The sequence below is a fragment of the Trichechus manatus genome, unplaced genomic scaffold (assembly GCF_000243295.1).
Source record: "Trichechus manatus latirostris isolate Lorelei unplaced genomic scaffold, TriManLat1.0 scaffold00113, whole genome shotgun sequence".
Classification (NCBI taxonomy): Eukaryota; Metazoa; Chordata; class Mammalia; order Sirenia; family Trichechidae; genus Trichechus; species Trichechus manatus.
The window spans coordinates 9,437,775-9,462,125 of record NW_004444049.1 but is presented as its reverse complement, the minus strand read 5'-3'; the positions used below and the strand labels follow the sequence as shown (position 1 = coordinate 9,462,125).

At 56.2% G+C, this 24,351-nt stretch overlaps 2 protein-coding genes across 4 annotated transcripts in view; one reads left to right on the top strand and one right to left on the bottom strand.

Moving 5' to 3' along the window:
• The window catches only part of LRRC10B (leucine rich repeat containing 10B), a 4,956-nt gene extending 4,124 nt beyond the window's left edge, over positions 1–832 (top strand). The window contains exon 3 of the mRNA XM_004383946.1: positions 8–832. Coding sequence (XP_004384003.1) covers positions 8–832 — 825 coding nt within the window. The remainder of the gene's footprint in view (positions 1–7) is intronic.
• Positions 833–7,360: 6,528 nt separating this feature from the next.
• SYT7 (synaptotagmin 7) overlaps positions 7,361–24,351 on the bottom strand; it is a 64,422-nt gene continuing 47,431 nt past the window's right edge. For 2 of the 3 annotated variants that reach the window (XM_023738267.1, XM_004383862.2), the window contains 6 exons: positions 22,248–22,383; positions 17,192–17,462; positions 13,579–13,748; positions 13,106–13,220; positions 12,388–12,587; positions 7,361–8,167 (listed from right to left, as the gene is read on the bottom strand). In XM_023738267.1, the coding sequence (XP_023594035.1) occupies positions 8,063–8,167; positions 12,388–12,587; positions 13,106–13,220; positions 13,579–13,748; positions 17,192–17,462; positions 22,248–22,383 (997 nt within the window). In that variant the 3' untranslated portion in view covers positions 7,361–8,062. The remainder of the gene's footprint in view (positions 8,168–12,387; positions 12,588–13,105; positions 13,221–13,578; positions 13,749–17,191; positions 17,463–22,247; positions 22,384–24,351) is intronic. The other variant, XM_023738266.1, reaches the window with a different exon arrangement.

Below are 24,351 nucleotides of genomic sequence, written 5' to 3'. Positions count from 1 at the left end.
GGAGCAGCTGCGCAGCGGCGAGCAGCAGCTGGAGCTGAGCGGGCGGCGGCTGCGGCGGCTGCCCAGCGCCGTGTGCGCGCTGAGCCGCCTGCAGAAGCTGTACGTGAGCGGCACGGGGCTGCGCGAGCTGCCGGAGGAGATCGAGGAGCTGCGCGAACTGCGCATCCTGGCGCTGGACTTCAACAAGCTAGAGCGCCTGCCCGACGGCCTGTGCCGCCTACCCCGCCTCACGCGCCTTTACCTGGGCAGCAACCGGCTGCTGGCACTGCCCGCCGACTTCGCGCAGCTGCAGAGCCTGCGCTGCCTCTGGATCGAGGGCAACTTCCTGCGGCGCTTCCCGCGGCCGCTGCTGCGCCTGGTGGCGCTGCAGTCGCTGCAGATGGGCGATAACCGGTTGCGCGCGCTGCCCGCCGAGCTGCCGCGCATGACGGGCCTGCGCGGCCTCTGGCTCTACGGCAACCGCTTCGAGGAGTTCCCGCCCGCGCTGCTGCGCATGGGCCGCCTGCACATCCTCGACCTCGACCGCAACCGCCTGGGCGGCTTCCCCGACCTGCACCCGCTGCGCGCGCTGCGCGTCTTCTCCTACGACCACAACCCAGTCACCGGGCCGCCACGCGTCGCCGACACCGTCTTCCTCGTGGGCGAGGGCGCCGTCGAGCGCATGGCGGAGCGCGACGAGCCCACGACCCGGCCGCAGCCGCGGCGCCCAGCGCGGGCCTTCGAGGACGAGGAGGAGGAGGACCTGCTCATTGGGGGCGGCGGTGCCGGGGCCCTGGAGCGCACGGGGAGCAGCCTCCGCAACCTGGAAGCCGCTCCGGATCTGGGCACCTGAGCCTGTGCTCCGGAGGGTGGGCTTTGGCCACCTGAGAGGAGGGGTTCGGGGAAGCCTTAGCTGCCCAGGTCTGTGGGACCTGTGGGACCTGTGGGCCCCTACTTGCGGCAGCGGAGGGGCCGCATTGGGTCAGCTGCTGGGCGCAGGCAGGCCTGGGGGCCATTTTCAGACGTTCCTGGGGAGTAAGAAGACCGTCTTCTGGCTGATCTCTGGGCAGTCGCCAGACCAAGAAGTCCCCGCTCCGTCCAATCCCTGATCGAGCCACTAACAGCACAACCGAGGTGCCAGCTCCTTCCTGGAGGCAGGGTCACCTCTGTCCACGGACTCCTTTCCTCTTGCTGAGTCTGGGGGCCCAGGGCGCCGCCACCCTCCCTGCTCCTGGGGTTTGGCTCTCCTGCGCCCACCCTTTCTGGTGCAGGAGCCGCTACCTCTGGGGTGGACTGTGTGCCTGTGTGAGGCAAAACTCCAGGCATGGGCTTGGTTGGGGCTGGTGCCCAGGACGGAGGGGGGAACCTGGGGTTGGGGACCTAACACGCTGCTGCCCTGCTCCTCTACTGGGGTTTATTGCACATACCTCCCTCCCCAGGACCCCTAGTCTTTGGGGGGAGGGGGGACATAGAAGGCAGGGTCCCCCCCCCCGTTTTTTTCTGTTCTCTTCTCCCACCTTGTGCCTGGAGTCTTGCTGGGAAAAGAGCTCTCTCTCCTTCCCCACAGCCTGAGCTTTCCAGCTGTCAAATTTGAAAAGAAGCCACTGTGCCTCTAGGGCCTCCTGCACCGAGGAGAAAGGCTCTCCACTCTGGGAGGCTGCTCCAGCGCCTCTCCCATTGCCTGCACTCTCCATTCCCTTAAATGGGCACAGCCAGGGCGGCTGGCACGGCGAGGGCACGGGACGGGCACTGTGTGCCTCCACTCTGTCACCAGGGACAGCCTAGAGGGGGTGAGGAGTGGGGACCTGCTCTGCCATTCCCAGGACCAGAGCTTTCCCATCCAAGCAATAAAGGGAGGAGGGGGGCCAGAGCTGGGGACACTCAGGGACACTGTTGGGGGCAGGGGCCCCACATCCTACTGTTTTTCTTTAGGAATAAAAAAACTGGCCATAAACATAAATTATGTTTCTTGGAGAAAGAATGTATGTTTCCCACATGCCTGTTTATTTATAAGCCCTGGGGGCATTGGATCCCATCGCTGTGGGGAACCCATCCGTGTGCCCCAGCTCTGAGTCAGGCTGACCCTGGCCAACTGCTGAGTCCTGTCTGTCTGGAGGGACAAGCGCTTGTCATCAGAAATGGCTTTGGTTACTCCAGCCTGTTCTTCTGTCTTGCCATATCTTGCTCCCTGCCTCCCAGCTCCCCAACTTCCTTGGTCCGGCTCTGTGTCTTCTCCAGCTTCACACTCAGGTTCCCCGACTCCCTGATGCTTTTGAATCTCCCTCAAGCTGGGCTGGCCTTTCTCTGTCCTTTTGCTGGTGCTGGCCCACTCCGTCCCCTCTGTGGCTCTCCCCTCCCTTCCTCTGTCTCTCACTCTGTTGTGCTTTCTCTCTCTCCCTCTTAGTCTCTTTTTGCCCAGTCTCAGCATTACTTTCTCTCCTCATTGGTAAGGGGGGAAAATTAAAGATTTAAAGAAAGAAAATGGTAAAACCTCGAGCCTGGAGACCTGAGGAGATGCTGCCAGGTCTCTGTCACCATGGCAATGGTGGCTGATGTCATACGGGGCCAAGAGGTTGAGCCCTGCCCAGCAGCTCAGCTGGCGCTGGGCTGGGTCCCAGTGAAGGAGGAGGCTGGGGGTGGATCTAGAGCATTCAGAACAGGAAGGAAGGTTGTGGGAACTGTAATGAGAAAGGAGCAGGGCCAGAAACAGATCCAGGAGGGGAGGCGACTTGCCCACATACATGGATCCTACTCCATGGAACAGGCAGCCTGTCCTTAGCTGGCCGTCAGGTCTGTGTGTGGAAGGGGCGAGAGTTGTAGCCTTTTCTTCCCCTTCTGGAGCCCCCAGCCAGCCAGATCTCCTGGCCAACAGAACAGCAGAGATCCAGGAGGGAGGGTCCTTTCCCAGCTTTGTTGTTCCCATCACCCACCTCTCTGCCCACCCTTAGCTTGGGAAAGCAGAACAGGGTGCTTGGAGCTGTGGGCCCTGCCCAGAAGCACCTCCCTGCCTCTGATTCCACCACGTGGCTTATCCAGCCATCTGTCCCACAGCATCCCCAAGGCACCTGGGCACTCGTTCTGAGGATGACCATTTATTAGCAAACCCAGGCGTGCCACACAGAACACGTATGCAGACAGGGATCCCTGCCCAAGTGAAGGGGCTCACAATCTAAACGAGACGTGACACATACACACAGGACACAGACACAGGGACATCGTCACGAGAAACAGATGGTCAGGGGAACCACGGGCTGGGGTGTACAGCGTGTTCAAACGTTGTCCTTCTGGTTGTCTTTGTGAGGGAGGGAGAAGAGAGCAGGACATGGCCCAGGACGGCTTCCAGGATGCAGTGGTATCCAGGAGGAACTTGCGGGAGAAAGAAACACCAGTCGTTCCAGGTGTAGGAGGGGTGGAAGGAGACCTCAAAGGAGGAGAGAATGAAGACAGACCCAAAGAAGTGAAGGTAGGGAAAGAGGCAAAAAGCCAAGGAAGAGGCCCTGAGCCGGTGACGAGGTTGCTGCCACCTTGCCGGGGCTGAGCTGTCCTTGCTTTCACGCTCAGCGTCTCAGAGCTGTTTTCATGGAGAAAGTTCTGGCAAGGCTGAGCCCCTGAGGCTACTTACCTGACCCTGGGGCTCCCGCCAGCCTCTGGGCAGAATTCAGAGCCAGAAGAAACAACTACCTTCTAATGGGACATTTAAACCAAGGGGTGAGAAATTCTGGGGCAGAAAGGGAAGGCAGGTGGCTTCAACTGGGGGTACAGCCGCTGGCCCCAGGTGCTGGGGAGCAGGAGGCATGCTGGCCCCTTTCACTCTGGAGGGGGGGCAGTGGGTGTGGCCACACGACAAGGGGGGCTCATTCTTTCGTGCCTGTGTCTGAAATAGATGTGGCACCTGCCTTCTGAAGTAGCCTGAGAGCTGCCAGGTCTGGATTGTGTCTGGGGAGAGGGAGGGGAGCGGCTGGGATGGTTATTGCTCTTTTGAGGACTGATGGGACTGAGACCTGGAGGAAGGGAATAGCTTCTTCCGGGCCACAGAGGCTTGAGAAGGAAGGGACTGCAGCCTAGCTTCCCGACGCCTCAGACCAGAGCGTGCCATGGGCTCTCTTGAGTTGGAGAGACTTTTCTAATCCTAAGGGATTAACAGGAGACTTGGACGCAATGGTTAAGCGTTCAGCTGCTAGCTGAAAGGGTGGTTCAAACCTACCCAGGCTGCTCTGAGGGAGAAAGACCTGGTGATCTGCTTGCATAAAGATTACCAACGAAAACCAAACCCATTGCCGTTGAGTCAATTCTGACTCATAGCTGTTCTATAAAGATTACAGCCTAGAAGACTCTATGGGGCAGTTCTACTGTGTCACATGGGGCCACTATGAGTCCAAATTGACTTGATGGTACCTAACAACAACAAGGGATTAAACTAGAAAAGGGTGGAGAGAATTCGTGGGTCCAGCCAACACACCTGGGGTTCTGAGTCTTTCCTTACTCCACTAGGACCAGTGAGGGGAGGAGACAAGAGCCTGAGGCCACAGTGGCCCCAGCCAGAGCCCAGGGCGTGGTAGTGGGGAAGGTGGAGGGTCCTTTGGTTTGTCCTGCTTCAGAGGGTGGTGAGAGTCACATGGAGACTAAAGGGGGGCTGCTGTGCCATTCGCGTGACCTTGCTGAGGTGAAGCTGCTCTCGTTGCTTCCTGGGCAGCTAGTGTTCATATTCTGGATCTGAGGATGGGATGCAAGCTCAGGAAGAGCCTTGTCACCAATGAAGCCAAATGGGACAAGTGGGGGACTCAGGCCCAAGCTTCCCATCCCCCTCACCCCACTGCCTCTTCCCCTGAGGAGGCGAGGGAGGACTGGGACCCACGGAGGAAACAGCCAAGGCCCTACTTTTTCACCATCCTTTATTAATTGAATGGGCCTTGCCACAAAAAGCGGGCCCATTCCCGCAAAAATATGATTTTGCAAAGAGGAAATCTTGCTGGCTTAAAGGGTGCGTGTAGTGGAACATTTTTGTATGGTTCTTTTTTCCCTTCAGTTTTTCCTTCATTTCTCTTCGCTGTAAATTTTTTTTTTTTTTTTTTTTTTGGTTTCAGTGGGTTTTTGTTGATTTTTTTTTTTTATAAAACACTTGCGCTCAAGGACTCAAACACAATACAAACAGCGGCCACCAATTCCCCACCCTTGGGGCCCCCTTGGCTTTTTGTATGTGTTGTGTGTGGCTGTTTTCCTGTCCCCTCCCTGGCGTCTGGTGCCGGCGGGCAGGTGCGGGGTCCTGGGGCAGGTGGAATCTGTACAGCAGTCATGTGGGGGGATGGTCAGAAGATACCTGAACAAGATAAGGACTACATCTAGGGCGCCACAAAAAACGACAGATGATGTTGATGAAGGGACCTGCGACACAGTGGAGAAGACAGGAAGGGCCCGGGCAGGCCTCGGCTATTCCTGGAGGCTCTGTGGGGGAGGGGCAGGTGGGCCTCACTCTCAGGCTGCAGTAATAATACATTGCTCCCGGGTAGCACCTTCAGAGCCCTCCTGCCTTGATCCCCAGGTCAGGTGACGGCGGCCTCACAACCTCCCCTATGAGGTAGGTGAAGTATTATTACCATCATTTTACAGATAGGGAAACTGAGGCCCAGGGGGTGTGGGTGACTTGCCCAATGTCCTGGGATGGCGGCAGGGCTCCAGTGCCCCCCCACCTCACGTTCCCCCATTTCCTGCTCTCTTATCGCTCTAGACCTTCCCCCGCCTCCATCCCACACCACCCACCTCCTCCCGTGCCAGCTGACCGGGCCCTCAGCCCACACTCGCCGCCTCTCCCCCAGGCCCCGAGTTCCAGCAGCGATTGTGGCCTGGGGAAGCCCAGGCTGAACTGCAAATGTGCCTAGGCGGGGTCTGATTGAGGACAGACTCCGCCCGGAGATGCTCGCTGCATATGATTGGCTAAGCGCTGCATGGGCGGGGCTCGCAAAAGAGGATGCTGTTGCCCTGCCCGCTCAGTACGATTCGTTTCGGTCCCCGAGGGCTCTCTAGCTCAGGGCAGGTGAGGGGGCCTGGGGTGGTCTCGCTCACTCGCCGGTCCCGGCGGGATGGAGGGGTGCAGGAAACTGAGGCAGATCCGAGGGAGGGGTAGAGAATGATAGCACCCTCTCCTCGCCTTACACAGCCTCTAGGGTCGCTGCCTTTCCATCCCCGCTGGGAGGTGGTGCCCAGCTCTCCTGCTAAGGAAGGCGCAATTGGGGCGGACCCCATTTTAAAGCTACAGTATAGAAAAGTCTTGATTTACAAGGAATGTGGGTGACTATTTGCTTTACATCAGCATTCTTCACTCTACAAAACGGTTCACCTACTATGTATGATATTCCTCCAGATCCCAGGGGATAGGGGGGTAAGGGCGGGGATGGGGAGTGGGGTGAGATATAATTTAAGAACATTTTGATATGGGCAAAAGGTGACCTGTCTACTGCATAGAGCAAAATGGTCAGCTCAAGAGGCAGCCTACTAAAGGAAAATGGTCCCAAAATGCCTATGTTTTCGGCGGTCTGTTGATATGGGGACAGAGGATTCCCTTCTTTCCTGGGGTTGGGGTGGGTGTCAGGCCCGGAGACAGACTGTAGTGTCCGGGCGCCACCTGGCGGTGTGTGCTTGGAATGGCAGCCAGGCTCGCGGACCCCCGGGGTTTGAGGCTCTGTCACCAGCTGGGTCCTGTATCAATACAGGACCAGTGTGCGGATCAGTGGGTCTTAAGCGGGGATCATCCTGAAATCTGCTATCTCCAGGGTTAAGCCAGTTCTAGCTTCAGCAGCAGCTGAGGTGGAGAAACCACAGCTTCTGTCCCCTGCACTGGAGTGGGAGGGCCAGAAGGAGCTGCTCTGAGGGACCAGGGGAGTGGGGAGGGTGAGAAGGCTCCTGGAGAAGGTCGGTGTTGGATGATGGGAAATCATGAAGGGGAGTGAAGAGGGAAGTTTGCAAGCATGGAGAATGGGGGGGTGGGGATGGGGTTAGGGTCTCCACAGACAATGAGGAACAGGAAGCTGGCAAGCTTGGGGAGTATTGCCAACTTGGCTGGGATATGAGATCTGGGGAGGCGGTGGGAAGGTCCTCGGATGGGGTGTTAGGGAAGATAGCTGGGGGTGTGGGTCCTCTGAGAAGGAAGAGAGCAGGTGAGTCCTGGTGGAATGCAATGCACACAGTTGGTGCCTAAAAGGTGTGAACAGATGCTCAAGAGATGAAATAGCTGGGGGAGGAGCTACCAGAGGATTCTGAGCAGAAGTGGGCTCTGAGGGGGTTGGGAGGGACAGAGGCAGCCCAGTTCTCAGCCCAGCTCCAGTGTCTGGCCCTCTTTTCCACCCCAGCCTCGTACACACCCTGCCCTTCTCACCCCTTACCTGCCTCTCTCCACCCCAGGCTTTATGGCCCTTCCCTCTCCCAGCTCTAGCCTCACCTGGCCTTCATGAAACCATGTCATGTCGGCATAGCCTTCAAGCACTGCCGGCCCCAGGAGGACAGGGAGCAAGTGGCCCCCCTGCACACACACGCACACACATGGATGGACACAAGTACACAGCGCCCTGGGTCCAGGACCTGGAGCGAGCTATTTATACTCTCCTCGGCATTCAGGGCCCAGCCGGCACCTGAAACTGCCCTGGGGCCAGGCCTCTGCTGGCCGGGGCCAAACGCCTCGACCTCCTCTCTCCTGGGCACGTATGGGGGTGGGGAGGGGGAGGCCTCTCTCCACTCCAGGCGCTGCCTCAAAGAAAACGGTGGGCCATGCCCACCTGGCGGGCCTCTGGAGGGATCTGCCAGTTTGGCTTTCGCGCTGCCCCCACTTCTTTAGTATCAGCAAGTCAGGAAGGAAAGGGGCAAAGCAGGAAAACGGCTCCCGGAGCCCTCCCCGCTGAGCTGGACTGGTGGGGGTGGGGCTGGTACTTCCTAGAAATGGGGCCGAGTCCTAGGACCCCCTCCCTGCCAGGCCGAGCCTCAGGGTCCTCCCCTCACCCACGGCAGGGGGGCCAGGCTGGGCGTTGTGCATAAAGTGGTGAGGGCATGATGGGGACCCGGGCCCTTGGCCCCCCCAGGCCTCTCCTGGCCCCACTCAGGCCTTCAGCTGGTGCCACTGGGCCACAGGCTGCCGCGGACGGGCAATCATGTCCTTCCAGTGTTTCACCTCTCCTGGCCCGCTCTTCCAGGACAGGTAGATCTGGGGAGAGAACGCAGAGGTAAGCATTAGCGGCCAACTCTGAGGCAGTGCTCCCTTACCACCACCAGGGGGCGACACTGTCTCCATGATGACACCAAACCAAAACCAAACCCGTTGGCTGGGAGTCAGTAGATTCCGACTCATAGCGACTCTACAGGACAAGGTAGAACTAACTGCCCCGTAGGGTTTCCAAGGTTGTGTAATCTTTACGGAAGCAGACTGCCACACCTTTCTCCCACAGAGCGGCTGGTGGGTTCAAGCCGCCCATCTTTAGGTTAGCAGCGGAGTGCTCAACCACTGGCCACCAGGGCTGCTTCACGATGACACGCTAGCCTGTGATCAACAACATCACAAGGGGACCTCTGGCCCTCTGCCTGCAGTGACAACATAGCCCAGGGACAGCCTTCCTCCAGTCCACTACACCCTGCCAGCCTGGCTGGTTTCCCGGTTGGACCTCCCCTTGGGAGCCTGGGCAAGCCTGGTCCTAGCCAATCACACTCCCGACCTACTTTGCAGTGGGGGTAGAAGGTGGGGTGGTGGCAGTTAGCTCCCATGGCCTTCCCTGTCCTACCTGTTGAACACTGTCTATTTCACCTTTGTTACAATCGCTTCCACCTCCTGGGCACACACTACATGCCAGGCACTGAGCTAGGGGCTTTACACAATGTATCACTGAACCCTTACCTGTGAGATGGGTATATTATAATCAGTCCCATTTTACAGATGGGGAAATTAAGGTGCAGAGAGTTAAGAGACTTGCCCACAGTCTGAGAATTTATAAGCGGTGCAGAGGATTGAAATCCGGGTTGTCTTGGCTGTACATGGCCAGCCAATCCTGCCGGGCCTCTGTGTTAGGGACTTTATAGCCTAGCTGGGCTGCTTTCATGGATCACCCAGAATCCCCAGGGTGGGCCTAGCTGACCTCAGCCTTGTGGCTTATTGTTAGGTGATGTTGAGTCGATTTCGACGTATAGGGACCCCATGTGACAGTAGAATTGCCCCATAGGGTTTCCTAGACTATAATCTTTACGAGGGCAGATTGCCAGTTCTCTCTCCCATGGAGCCACTGGGTGGGTTTGAACTGCCAACCTTTTAGTTAGCAGCTGAACACTTAACTGCTGCACCGCCAGGCCTCCTTGCCTTGTGGCTGCTAAGTGGTAATGTACCAACGTCAGGTTCTTAGTTGTGGCAAATGTTACCCCAGTAACGTAAGATGTTAATGATGGAGGAAGCTGGGTGAGGGTTATATGGGACCTCTGTGTACTATCTCTGCAACTTTTCTGCCCATCTAAAATTATCCCAAAATGAAAAGTGTATTAAAGATAGAAAGCAGATTAGCAGTTACCAGGGGGCGAGGGGGGATGCGGAGTGATTATTTAATGGGTACAGGGTGTTTTTCTGGGTGATGAAACTAGACAGAGGTGGTGGTTGTAGAACATTGCACATAGCCCTAAATGCCAATGAATTGTACGCTATGTGAATTTCACCTCAATTAAAAAAAAATAGATAAAAACAAAACAAAAAAAGTGTATAAAAAACTCATGGAGTGCAGACATTCTGCAGCCACTGAGGCTGGATGAACCCCCAAAACTATTGCCCTGAGACAATCTTTAAACCTTCAACCAAAAATATCCCCTGAAGTCTTCTTTAAATCAAAAAATAAACCCAAACCAAACCCACTGCCATCAAGTTGATTTCGACTCATAGCGACCCTATAGGACACAATAGAACTGTCCCATAGGGTTTCCAAGGAGTGGCTGCTGGATTCGAACTGCCGACCTTTTGGTTAGCAGCCAAGCTCTCAACCACTGCACCACCAGGGCTCCAGCTAAACAATAGTTTAGCTTAACTAGTAAAGAATGTCTGCCTTGAGCATTGTGCTCTTTTAAGAAATATCTATATGGGATCAAATTGACAACAGCAGCTCAAAAGGTTAGACAGGAAACTTAGGGGGCAGTGAGTTTATGTTAATGGAGGAGGAACAATTCAGAAAAGGAGGATGAGAATGGTTGCACGACTTGAAGAATGTAAACAATGTCACTGAATTATACATGTAGAAATTGCTGAGCTGGTGTATGTTTTGCTGTGTATATTCTCAAAAATAACAAGTTATTTAAAACAAAGAAAAGAGTGGGGGCATTCCCAGCTCTGCCACATCCCAGGGGAGTGACCCCTCTAGGCTTCAGGCCCTGCTCTGTGGAATGGGCTAATGGAGGTACCTCATGGAGTGTTGGGATGGTACATGTTGAGTGCTGAGCCTGGCACGGTGGGTGCCCTGCTGTGAGCTCTCTCAGCCAGTGGGCTCCATCCCTCTGAAGCTGGCTGACTGCACACACCCCCATCCGGGGCCATGGAGCCCTAGGGCCACTGTGTGCCCATCCAGCTCCAGGGCTGGTCCACATCTGCAGCCTCTGCCCTGGCATGATGCCCGCAGTGATGCCAGGCAGACGGGAGTGACAGCTTCCTGGCTTCCCAGGGCTGAACTGGGGCTGGGGATCGGGTAGGTTGGAGATTCTCTGGCTCCCTAAGCTACTCAGGGCAAAGTGGGAACAAATCCACTTTGCCTGGGCTCTGCCAACAGAAGACTGTTTCGAGGGGAGCTATAATTGGTATCTAAGGAAAACCCAACTCCAGAAGGCTAAGCTTCAAAAGCCTAGAAGTAGTTATAGTTATGTGGCCCTGGGCCTGAGCTGGTGAAGGGGGCTCAGCAGCCACGAGCCCTGCACAGCACACACTGCCATCCTGAGGGGCTGTCCCACCTGTGACCACAGGCTGCCCAGCCAGGCTGTCTGGGCCAGCTGTCCTCTTTGAGTCTACACTGCCTCTCTCATCCCCCACATCCTAGTTCTCCATTCCCATTTGTCCAAGGGATGCCTCTCCCTCAGCCCCCTTCCCTGTGGGTGCCCGGGGGTCACCTTTACCCATCTCCCCATAAAGGGCAACGCCCCAAGTGATCTGTGTTCTCTCCTCACTTGCTTCTGGCATCCACCTCCCTCCCTGTCCTGATGCACTGGCCTCCTGCCCCACTCCTGGTCAAACCACCATGCCCAGAATGGGGATGCACACACTTAGCCTGGCCAAGGCTAGTAGGAACATCTCAGAATTAACTTTTATTATAAATAGTAGCTAACACATACATTCTAGGTACTACGCTAAGCACCTCACCTGTGTTGCCTTATTGAGTTCTCCCAGCACATTGTGAAGTTAAAACCAAAAACTAGCTGCCTTCAAGTCGATTTCGACTCATAGTGACCCTATAGGACAGAGCAGAACTTCCCCATAGGGTTTCCAAGGAGTGGCTGGTGGATTCGAACAGCTGACCTTGTGGTTCATAGCCGAGCTCTTAACCACTGCGCCACCAGGGCTCTGCACTGTGAGGTTAGGGCTCACTCTCTTACTCTCATTTTGAGAGGAGGAAATGACGCTCAGAGAGGTGACAGCTGTTCACAGGTGGGGCTGGGATCTGGACTCTGGCAGTTTGACTCCCAAGCCCACACTCTTAACACTAAGTCATAAACAAACACAGGAAATAGACATTTCAAAGTAGAAAGATGGAAAGGTTTATGTCATAGAATCACATCCTGGAAAAACTCATGGCCAGGCATGGATTTTCTGGTTAATATGTATAAGGAGAGGTCATTTAAACAAGGAGAACTCCGGCAATTGTTACACCACCACGTGAAGTTCTGTAGGGTTGGTACTAGTATCTCCATTTTATAGCTGAGAAAACCGAAGCTCAGAGAGGCAAAGTGACTTGCCCAAGGTTATATAGCTGTTTAGAGACAGATGGAGTGGGAACTGAACCCAGGTCTTGGAGTCTGACTGCAGCTCTTGACGCTGCTCCACACAGCTCACCCTCCGCAGACAAGACCCCGGGCAACATGGCCCAGAGATCCTCACCGTATCTGAGGGTGCTGTCCAGAAAATCCTCTTTTTGGGATTCAGGGCACTTCTTTCTCCCATTTCCTTTTTTCCCTGACCTCCCAGTGATCTGTCCTGAGCTCACTGACCCATTGGACACTGATGAGAACCTTAGGGAGAATCTCATCTAATCTCCTCATTTTTCAGATGAGGAAACAAGCCCAGAGAGAAGCAGGGACTGGCCTGATCTCTCCTGGTGCCCAGCCCCTCACTCACCTACTGCCCTAACTGCATCTTTTAAGGAATAAGCCCTCTCTGGGCACCAGCTGTGTGCAGACTCCACCTGCATCGTCTCCTACCTTGCCGATGACATCATTGCGGCTGAGCTTGTCCTTGTCCATGACAGTGATGATGATGGTGGTCTCCCTCAGCTTCTCCGTGGGAATATCAAAGGCGAAGGACTCGTTGAAGATGGGGTTCAGGTTCCTCTTCATCGTCACCGTCTTCTTCTTCTCCACCCGTTTGTCTTTGTACATTAGCCACACCTTCACGTAGGGGTCTGGAGGGCAGGGGACGGGTCAGAAGGTCCACTCGCCCTGCCAGGTGTGGAAGCTGGGGCAGAGGGAGCTGTGTCCTTTCCCAAGGGGGTGAGGAATGACCCAAGCAACAATGAGAGGGATTTGCAGGAAAGAGCTGATGGTGGAGCTAGAAAGGAACTTTATCTAGTGCCTCCTGTTAACACTAACAAGGACATTGAGCTCCAGAGAGGCAAGGGCCTTGCCCGGGGTCATACGCAAGTTTGTGTCAGAGCTGGGGCTAGAACCCAGATCTCTCTACCACAACGTTCTCTTTCTTCCTGGTTCTTAGAAGGACAGGGTCCAAGATGATCTGACCCTAACGGTATTCTAAAGGTTGTCCACCAAAGCCTCTAGGGTAGAGGAGTTAGGACTGGAAGTGGGGTACAGAACATTGGGGGTGAGAGCCACAGGGAAGGCCTTGCTTCCCACATCCAGAGTGACATCATGTCACCAGAACCTCCCCAGCCTGCCCGCCCGTTGCCACGAGGTGCCCCAGCACCTGATGTCCCCCCGATGTCCATGGCTTTGAGGTTCCGGGCTTTGATGATGTTCACGATGATGGAGTTGGCAGAGGGGTTGTAGCAGAGAGACAAAAGCAGCTCCCCTCGGCTCCCCTGGAGGGAGAATAGGAGAGGTGAGCCTGGGCCACAGGGAAGGGTGTGGGGACTAGGTGGGGAGTGGCCCAACTGCCACCAGCCCCCTTGTACCCTGACCTGGTGCTTACCCGGCCCCTTTGTCACCTTCTGCATACCTGGAGGTCTGAGCTCTCCCCCAGTCCTCCACTCCCTGGCAGAACCCTGAGTTCTTCACCACAGCTCAGGTGTATCTCCCCATTGTAAGACCTGCAGGGAACCCTGCCCCCTGGGGGTCCACTCATGGCAACCCCTTCCCACATCCCTCCTGGCCAATCCTAGATCCACCAACCCTGACCTGCCAGCCCCCCCATGCCAGAGGTCCACAGTGAGGTCTTACGCTCCCATCGCTGCATGGCTTCAGATCCTTCCAGAAGGTCTGCATCTGGGTCAGGTCTATCTTGTTGAGGGGGATGGACACCTCCCCGATGGGGTCATTGCGGCTGAAGCGGTCGTAGTCCAGGACCTGGAGGTAGAGGACCCTCTGCACCACCTTCTCGTAGGGAAAACCTGGGGGACAGAGAAGCACAGATGAAGACAGGGCCCAGGAAGGGCTGAGCTCCTGGGCAGGAAGGCCCCGAGAGGAGGAGGTCTGGGCCTGTGCCTTCCTGCCACCACCCCATCCCGGCACAGCAGGGAACAACCAGCATTCAGACCTTACTGAAGAGCTAGCAAGAACTGTCACTGTCTCACTTGTCTCCTCCACAGTTTTCCAAGGTGGATGGCATCATGTCCATTTTTCAGATGAAGAAACTGAGGCTCAGATGCTTAAATTACTTGCCCAAAGTCCCACAGCTAATAAAGAGCAGGACTGGAACTCTCACTGTCTCATTCATTCATTCATTTGTCATGTGTCCATCTTGGGGGCTGGGCAGTGGCCCCCTTGCTCTCTGGGCAGTCCTGCTACTGCCAATTGTCCTGAAGCAAGTCTGGGTAAGTAGCTCTGCCCAAGATGGCCATGGCAAGCCCCAGGAGGCTTCAGGGCAGACAGTGGTGGGGAAGCAACCAGGAGAAATAGCAAAGGTATGGAAATAGAAGTACGCATGTCCTGTGACTCTTCCTGCCCCCTCTGCCTCCACCCAATGCATCAGCCGTCTTTCCGGTTCTTCCTCGTAATCAGGTCCTGCAACTGTCCCTTTCTCCACTGCCACGTCCCTTGCCCAAGCCCCCGCACCTCCTGCCTGGAGAGTTGCAATAGCCTCCCGAAGGCTCTCTTTTCTTCTCCTGCAGTCCACCCTGGACACAGCTACCAGAGTGAGATTTTAAAAATAGAAATCACATCATGATACTCTCCTGCCTAGAGCCTTTCAATGGTTTCCCAGGGCACTTAGAATAAAAGCCAGCCCCTGAACTTGGCTTTGAGTCCTTTCACAATTTGGCTGTCTTCTCCCCACTCATCTGTGACTGTGCTTCCACTCAATGACTGGGCTCCAGCCACCAGCCTCCTTGCCGGCCCTTCAACACTTGACTTTTCCTGCCTCCGGGCTTGGGACATGCTGGCCCCTCTCATCCTTTGGGCCTCAGCTTTCTTTCCTGCTATCCCAGATGGGGTCAGACCCCTCCATTACACAGTCTTAGCCCTCTCCTCTGGCAACGTGCATCCCACATGGTCATATGGATTATCTGTCTGTCTCCTTGATTGCTGTCTGTCTCTCCGCCTAGACTTCCAGGTGGGCATCTCTGTTGTGAGTCACTGATCCCAGCGTCTAACACTGGTTCTGGCACTTAGTCGGCACTGGATAAGTATTTGTGAATAAATAGTTGAATGAATGGATACATGCCAGTGAGATGGTCTGAAGGAGCAGCTGGAACATGTGGGCTGGAGTGGGAGCTAAGGCTGGGAGGGACAGCCCAGGGAAGGAGCTGGGAGGGGACGGAAAAGGTAACAGGGAGCAGGGTAAGGTCTGAAGCTGGGAGATATTTGAGCTTGGGAGGCTTAGTTGGGGTGGGAGGGATTGGCCAGGGAGGTATAGGGGCACAGGCCGGCCTGGAGGCCGAGGTGATAGGGGCCTGAACTGGGGTGGGAGTGGGAAGGAGAGCAGACACACCTCGGCCTGACTGGTGGAGAAGATGAAAGGAGGGGAAGAGCTCTGGAAGATTCCAGAGCCTTTAACAGAGACTCTGGGAGCACTGAGGAACCTCTGACAGGAGCAGGTGAATCCTACATTCTCCCAACCCCCTGGCCTCTGAATTCCTTCAGGGTTCCTTTCATCATATTAAGCGAGGAGGGTGGGATGAGGCTGTGTCTTGCACATCTGTGACCTTGCCCAGATGACCCTTGGCATTTATTTGGATGAAATGCATTAGGACATGTTGGAGGCTTCAAAAGGTTCCTGTGCCTGAGTCAGCTCTCTTCAACACCAGAGAAGGTAGCCTTCTATCTGGCAAACTCTTATTCATCCATCAGAACCCATCTTGAATGGCCCTTCTTTTGAGAAATGTTCTCCAGCACCACCAGGGGGAGCTCATATGGATTCCTGTCGTACCTGTCATGCTGTGCATGCTTTGTCTTCCATTATACCAGGCACACCTTGAGGGCCATAATGGTGCCTCATTCTTTTCTGTACCCCAGTGCCCAGGACAGTGCTCGGCCACAGCTGATTTTGGGTAAGTGCTTGTGAAAGGGACTGGCCCCCCACAGTGATCTAGGGAGGAGGGGGTCCAGAAACACACAAGCACCCTCCAGCTCATGCTCAATTTAGTGGGAGAGTTGGCCTGTCACCTTGCAGGGCAGGTGGGATACTGAGTGGCCAGGATGCCAGGTGGGGATGATTCCGTGGGTGTGCACTGAGGGTCCTGGAGAGCTAGGGCACCAGGAAGTCAGAGCCATAGGGATTTATTCTCACTGGTTGAATCGGCTTCTTAGTGTACAGAGATGCCATCTTGCTCATGCTGGGCGGGCTCGTACACCCTGCTTCCTAGTTACCTTGAATCCCCAGAGGAGAGATTAAAGGCAGGGCTTTTAACGAGGGGCTGCATGAGAGAGGAAGGACAAGGGCCTCAGCGGCCTCCACGAACCCGAGGGCGTAGTTCAGAGCCATTTCTGTGCATTTCGAAGGGCCTGACACAGGTAGGGAGCAGAGAATGGCCCCAGTTTAACAAATGGGTATGGAGTATTTTCCGGTGTCAGACGCTACTCTAACTGCACTTACAATGCCCTTATGTATTTCCAGTTCCTGTTGTTGTTGAGTCGTTTCCGACTCATGGTGATCCCATGTGTGTCAGAGCAGAACTGCATGTAGGGTTTTCAATTCTGGTTTTTCAGAAGTAGATTGCCAGGCTTTTCTTCTAAGACACCTCTGGGTGGACTTGAACCTCCAACCTTTCAGTTAGCAACTAAGTGCATCACCAACAACTGTTTGCATCACCAGGGAATCCGATAATGTGTTTAACCCTCACTTATTATCTCTGTTTTGCAGATAAGGAAACACAGAGGTTCAGGAACTTGCCTGAGGTCACACAGCCAGGAAATGGCAGAGCTGGGATTCAAACTGCGGCAGCCTGGGCCACAGCCTATACTCTTAGCTATTACACTATGGTTGCTTCATGGTGACCCACTTCTGGATCCTGTGGGTGTTTGCTCCCTTCCTGTCCTCCTCTCCCCAGGTTCTGAGAGAGGAGTTCTGTGTCTGGGCTGAAACCCCAGGCCATGGCCTGGCTTTCTTCCTGGGCCTCTGGCTGATATGCCGGCTCCACTCGGTCCCTGTGAGCCCAGCTAGATACCAAATGCATGGGGTAAACTGGGCCAAGACATGCGCCTGTGTCCTCGTGTATGTTTGCACATGTGCATGTGTGCATGACTGCGAAGATGCATACATGTGTGCGTTGGTGCATTTGTGTGCCTGCAGATGTGTGTATGTGTTTGTGCATGGGGTCACAAATGTTACAGTTGGGTGGGGGGATGGTGGCGGGGAAAAGGGGGCCCTGGGTGGTGAGGGTGGCACCTGCCTTACCTTCAAAGAGGAAGGTCTCATTCCAGTGGGGGTTCAGGTTCTTCCGCTTCACCTTGGTCTCCAGCTTGTGCTTCTTGTCTGGCAGCAGGTAGATCTTGACGAAGGGGTCACTGGTGCCGCTGAAGTCCTTGGCTGGCAGCTCCTGGGCCTTCATGATCTTTACAGTGAGTGTGGACTCCTGGAAGTTGTAGCCCACGCTGAACTGGATCCGGCCCAGGTTCTCTCGGCTGCAGCCCTCATGGGCCTCGTCCTCTTCGGAGCCTGGGGAGAGCTGGGTGTGGGGAGAGGCCAGTGTGGTTGAGGACTCTGCTTCCCTAAGGCCCCCCACCCCAGGCCAGCATGGCCAGGAGGCCTCCCTGTGCCCCAGGCCAGTCCAGCTGCCAAGAAGGACCCTTTCTCTCTGGTTCCAATGTGGAGCCAGTGGTAGTCGCCCATCCTGATTCACATCCAGGTGAAGACGCTCAGGCTCAAGGGCAAGTAAGTGCCTTGGCCAAGGTCATACAGGGAGGGAGGGGCAGACCAGACAGCCCCCATCTCCTGAACCCCAGGGCAGTGTGCACGACTCCCCAGCATCCCCTTGCTGCCTGGGCCTGCCCCCCTCCCAAAGCACAACCACAGGCTGCCTTCTCCTCCCTGGTGACAGCTGTCCTGACGCCGCCCTGGGGTCCTCGAGCTCCCCTCCCCACCTTCCCACCCTGCCATGTGGAACCCACTGTGAAATACAGCAACACATAAGCCTGGGTTATAAAACAGATGAGGGAGAGTTTTCGTATCTGAAAAGTCTTTACACACAATTCTTCTTCGGAAAGCGACTCTCTGGGGTACCGAGGGTGATGTGATTTACAAAATGCGAGAGGCGAGTCTTTGGGAGCAACGTCTATTTGTGTAAGGCAGAATGACCCGGGACACTTAAAAATACAGATCCCCAGGGCCCACCGGCAGAGTCTGATTTGCTTGGGCTGGGGTGGGGCCTGGGGATCTGTGTAGTCGTTACACGTGCATCGGGTCTGAGAACCACTGGCAGGGAGGGCGACACCTGCACTCAAGTCCCTATCCCTGAAGGGGGCACATGGGCTGGGACCCAGCCACGGGCAGTCACGTGGAGGGTGAGGTGAGTATAGAATTCCCAGCCTGACATTGAAAACATAGGAAGTAATAGGGGAAGGGGAGTCCCTCGGTAGTGCAAACAGTTAATATGCTGGGCTTCTAACCGAAAGGTTGGAGGTTCGAGTCTACCCAGAGGTGCCTCAGATGATCTCCTTCCGAAAAATCAGCCATTGAAAATTCCATGGAGCACAGTTCTACTCTGACACACATGGAGTCGCCATGAGTCGGAATTGACTGGATGGCAACTGGTTTTTGGCAAATGGGGGGAGAGTCACTCAGCCAAGTGTTCTCAACTGTGGCAGCTCATGGGGAACACTGGGGAAGTTTTCAAGCCAATCCTCACCCCTCGCTGCTGGGGCCCCACCCTAGACCCAGTCAGGGGGTCCACTTGGCTCAGGCAACCCTGTGTCTAAAAGCTCTTCATAGGGTTGGATGAGAGCTGGGGGGCGGGGTGGTGGGAGACCCAGGAGCCACAGTGAAGACGAAAGCTCTGGTGGCACCTGTCTTGTCCCTGCTCCTGCTGCAGAAGCCTGCTCTGTGCCCCCTCCTCCATCCTGGAGAGCCACCCCAGGCTCTGAAATAGTAAGAATAATGAGGACGGTAATAATGCATAGTGCACACCTACGGTGGATGAAGACTTTTACATCACCTTCTTAATGAATCCTGACAACAGCCGGCAAGGTGGTTATCGTCACCCTCTAACTGAGGAGACTGGCTCAGAGAGGTTAAGTCACCTGTCCAAGACTGCACAGCCAGCACGGACCCACCAAAGCAGTCCCACACCCGAGGACAAAGGGGAGACTTTCCCCCCAAGCTAGCCTAAACTCACCTGCCCCAGGTGAGAAGCAGCCAAACCACATTAATCATAGTAACTATCCCATGTCAGAGGGACCCTGGTGGTGCAGTTGTTAAGTGTGCGGTTGCTAACTGGAAGGTTGGCGCTTCGAGCCCACCAGCTGCTTGAGGCAGAAAGATGTAGCAGTCTGCTTCCATAAAGATTACAGCCTTGGAAACCCTATGGGGCAGTTCTACTCTGTCCTACAGGGTCGCTATGAGTTGGAATCGAGTTGATGGCAACGGGTATCCCATGTTACCATGTCAGCTGCCTGCCACGCCCAGGCCCTGCCCTGTGCCGTGGGCTTCACTGCCACTCCCTCGTTTACTCCTTATAACAAGCTGACGAGGCAGGCATGAGTGGATTCCAGTTTTGGTCTGGGGCACAGAGAGGTTGGCTGAGTCGGAACTCGAACCGAGGCCAGGGCCCAGAAATCGAGAGCACCCTTCCACCCGCACTGGCTCTCACACTCAGGCCCAGCGTCTGGGGCTTCACCAGCAACATCTGGTGGTGGGGGCTGAGCTGCTCCACTGTTCTTCCTCACAGTGGAAGAGGGGCCCTCCAGCCTCACCCCCTGGCTGGATCTAGAAACCTCGAAAGCCCTCCAAGGCCCACCGAGGCACAGCTTCCCTCCTGAGGCCTTTTCCCCTGGTGCTCCTAGCAGTCGCACCAGCCTCACTCCCTGGGAACCTGGTTTCTGCATCTGCTGACTGGGGACCATAGACCTGCCTGGTGGGGTTCCTGGAGGGCTAAAGGGTTCATGTCCTTTCTCGACCTCTCCACAGCCTGGCCCTGCGCTGCTGGCCCTGTGACCGAGACCCTGGGGCATGGCCTGTGTAGGCAGTGCTGGCATGGACCACTTGCCTCTCTCTGTTTCTTTAAAGTGCAGTGCCTGGTGAGTGCAGCCCAGGTAGCCCAGCCTCACCTGAGGGTCCCTCGTCCACCTGGCTGGCCCTTGGCTCTCAAAAAGGCCAGTCTGGGGCCAGGTGGGCTTCACCTCGGCAGGGGGCAGTGGCTTTATGAACACTCCAAGTCTTCCGCCGCATGGCCACAGCCCTGAGTCCTAATTAACCAGCTGGGGCAGCTCGTGGTGCCATCTCCCTGGCAACAGGGCTGGCCACCCCCACCACAGCCCCAGGGGAGATGCTGCCCCAGCCCCTCTTCCTGCAGAAAGCAGCATCAAAGAGCATCCTAGAGGCCTCTGTGCCAGGGCGGGAGCCTCCGTTCTATCACCCCTGCCCCTCAGTCCCTTCCTTTGGCAAGCTGTGGGCACCCTACTCATCTGCTGACCCCAGCTTCTGACGGCTGAAGGGCTGGGCACACAGTGGCTTTACTCCTGCCCTACTCATCTTTATCATCACTATCAGTGACAATACCCTGCACTGGCCTAGGGCTGGGCAGTTAGCCTCTGCCTCCCCGCTCCTCCACTGAGCACGTGAGGGAGGGAGGGAGTGCCTGCACTTCCTTCTTCGGGCTGCAGCTGTTGGCCTCTCCCTAGGGTGGCAAGGGGCAGGCAAGCTGGCTGGGAAGGGGCCGTCCCTTCTGGGAACCTGGCTACCGGGAAGCTGCAACCAATTTGGAGGCTGTGCAGAGCAGCCGGCTGGGCAGTGTTGTGTCCTTCTGTCCGGAGAAGGGGATGGCCCAGGCCAATCCACATGGGTCGGGGGAGATGGGTAGGAGGTGGTGGAGGGCCAGGGACACAGGAGCGTGAAGGGCGGGGACAGGGAGAGGTGGACAGGCCCCAGGGAGACCAGATCCGGGACAGGGACGTTCTGATGTTCTAATCTGGATTCAAAAGCCATGGAGACTCTGGGCCCCATCTGAGGCTGCTGACTCTGAATCTGCATTTTAACGAGCTAGCTGGACGATTCCAGTGCATGTCAAAATTTGAGAGGCTCTGGGCTAGAAGAGGGCAATGGGGATGGATGGTTAGAGCTGGCCAGAACCCTAGATGGCAAAAGAGTGGGGCCTGGATGCTCCGAGGCCTCAGGGAGGTGGAGGCTGTGGTACCAGGGCGGTGGTGGTTGGGGGGGACTGAGGCCCAGGGAGCGGAAGTGACTTGCCCCAGGTCAAGTCCTGTTGAGCAGAGCAGGCACCAGTTTCCCAGCCTCATGCCTTCTGGAAGCCTTCCTGGGGTTTCTGAGCCGCCAGACCTTTAACTGATTCCTGTCTGCAAATCTCTGGCTGCCCAATTGCTGGGCTGCCAGGGCTCCTTAGGAAGCACAGGCAGGTCAAATGGCTGTGACTCACCTCTGCCACTAGGGGGCACCATGTGACGCCACAATCTGTCCACTCAGGTCTAGGATCCCAAGGGGCAGGGGGCATCAGGTGGGGTGTGGGTATGGATCGGAGAACCCCAGCACAGCTGCCCCCTCGTAGGAATCGGGGCCAGTGGCTCCTGCTCACCTGTTCTCTCTGGGCCTCAGCTGACCCCCAGCAATGGTGGTGCCAGGAGGTCCCTAGTCTGGGGATATGAGACCTGCTGTGCTGCGGACACTGCCCCAGACCTCCCTCCACTCAAGGAGATGCCACTCTGAGGGAGAGGACATCTTCTGCCTCAAGTCCTCTGCCCATCAGCCTTTCCTTCTAGGAGCATAAAAATATCTTCCATGAATAGGTTTTCTTAGGTCTCTTGGCAATCCAAAGGCTCCCTGGTGGGGCAGTGGTTAAGTGCTCAGCTGCTAACTGAAAGGTCAGGAGTTCAAACCCACCAGCCACTCCTCAGGAGAAAAGACCCAGCATCTGCTTCCGTAAAGATTACACCCTTGGAAATCCTACGGGGCAGTTCTACTCTGTCCTACAGGCTCGACTAGATGGCAATGGGTAACAGGTCCCCAGTCCAGAAAGGGGTTGAAGGAGGATGCGCATTCTTATTCTCCCTTGACAAATAAGGAAACTGAGGCACAGGGAGGTTATTTTAGTGAAAAAGCTGGGAAAAGAGCCCAAGTCACAAGCACTGAGTGGTCCTGATGCGGGGCCTGGCTCTCCAGGCTGCCTCTGACTCGGTCTCCCTTCCTGCGTGGACCGACTCTGTGCTGATAACACTTCTCACACGTTACCACCCCCACCCTGCCCGGCTCCTCCGCTGGGGCCCAGGCCTCCCGCCCTTCTCACCATGAGCATCTCGCTGGTGAGGGAGTTGACGAGGTCCGAGACAGAGGAGCGCGGCTCGGTGCGGTGGTCAGACTCATCGTGCGGTGTCTGGCCTGGCACTGGAGCTGTGTTCACTGCCTTCCCGCCTGTGGGCAACCTGGGGGTGGGGGAGTCCAGATAAGCAGGGGCTGACAGGTGGGTGTGGGCTGGGCACCGTGGGCCTGGGTGAGGCAGGCCCATCTCTGAGGACCTGGCTTCCACCTCCTGCAGGCAGGTAGGGTGGCGTGCTTGTCCACCGGGAGCCTGGTTTCCCCTGGAGACCAGTCCTCAGTCTCCATCCTCCTTTGCAGCTCGTATGATATCCTCACCTCTGCCCCAGGATCTCTGGCTTAACTGCCCCTGAGGGTGCTCCCCCTCTTCTTATCCAGAAACGCCCTCACCTTCTAGCCACTGTCTTAGCATCATGGTCTCTGAGCATGTCCCCTCCCCTCCAGGTCTGCTCCCCTTGCCCACTCCCCAGCCTGGGAGGAGAGGCTTATGGGGAGGCTCCATGGTGGCGTGTCCAGATCCTCCCTCTGCGTCATGACCCTCTGCAAACACACCCAGCGTCTGTCTCCCGGAGGCCCCCACCTGTGTTTGCTCAGGCTCAGTGAGAGCACAGGTGCCCTTCCCACCCGGCGGACATGAGGCTGACCGGGCGAAGTCAGGATCACTGTCTACACAGCTCTGTCCAGCAGAACTTGCCTGATGTCGGAAGCATTCATAGTTGTGTTGCCCAATCCTGTCACCCCTAGCCACATGTGGCTACTGAGCTCTTGAAATGTGGCTAGTGTAACTGAGAACTGACTTTTTACTTTATTTAAATGAATTTAAATCTAAACAGCCTTCTGGAGACTAGGGTGCGTCTGTACCCCTTGCCCCCAGCCCTCACCCTTCTCACACTCTGAGGACGGTACACTTGATAAGGTCTCTTCCGGGGATGGAGAAAAATGGGGCATACTGGGCGCCCTGGGGCTGATGGTCCCAACACCAGGCTCTGCCCACACCTTGACTTTGTGCTATTCCTGGGAAGCCGCTCTCTGGCCCAGAGGCTGCGTGGTGAGCCCGGGCTCCGCTCAGCATGGGCTCCAGAAGGGGGTCCCAAAGGCCTGCCCAGGACCAGGCTGGAACGTCCCATGAGGAGGAGGGGAGGTGAGGGCAGACAGCGAAGAGATGGGGAGACTGGCAGCATGAGGCTGGGACAGACTGGAATAGAACAGTTGTGGGACAGCCACTGACTCAGAAACACACACGGGCTGGACAGGAGCCATGGCCTCTGGGCCAGACCAGCCGCCAGCCCACAGCTGGCCATGACAGGCAGACAGACAGTCATGCATGGATATATGCCAGGGCCTGGAGTGCAGACACCAGATCCTGCAGCAGGCTGTGCACACACACACACACACACACACACACACACAAACATGGCACACACACAAGTGCACACAACACAAGACTCCCAGGGGACCAGGGAGAGAAGGCCACGAGCAGCCAGGTGGGGGACCAGAAAGCTGTGATGACACACACAGAGATGGCACCCTGAGATCCTGGGAGCAAACACATTTGGGGGAACCGAGGCATGCCAAGGTTTGCACGTGAATCGGGCAGACTGAAACAGAAAAAGCAGGGAGCGGTTTCGGGGGCAGACACCTCAAGCATCAGACCCAGGATACACCTGCTGTGGAGACCTGGCCTGGCCTTGACAACACAGAAAAGCCCCATCCCGCTCAGGGACGTACCGGGGCATCCCCTCCCAGACACACGGCTGCAGCAGTGCGTGCATGGGTGCACACGCACACACGGACACACACGTGGACATGTGCTCACGCAGACAGGCACGGGGAGGAAGAGGAGACTGAAATAGCTGGCGAGGTAAAGTCAGGTTAAAAATAGAGCAGGAGAGGAGGAGAGCGCGCGAGATTGACTGCTGAAGGTATGAGAAAGTCGGAGTTATTTTGGCCACACCACAGCATCAGCACAGCTGCAAAGCAGCCTGGGAAAGATGGTCAGCGCCACGGAAGCTGTCAGAGGTCACAGGACAGAGAGGGACAGAGAGACGAGAGGCACAGAGAGGCGGAGGGAGAGA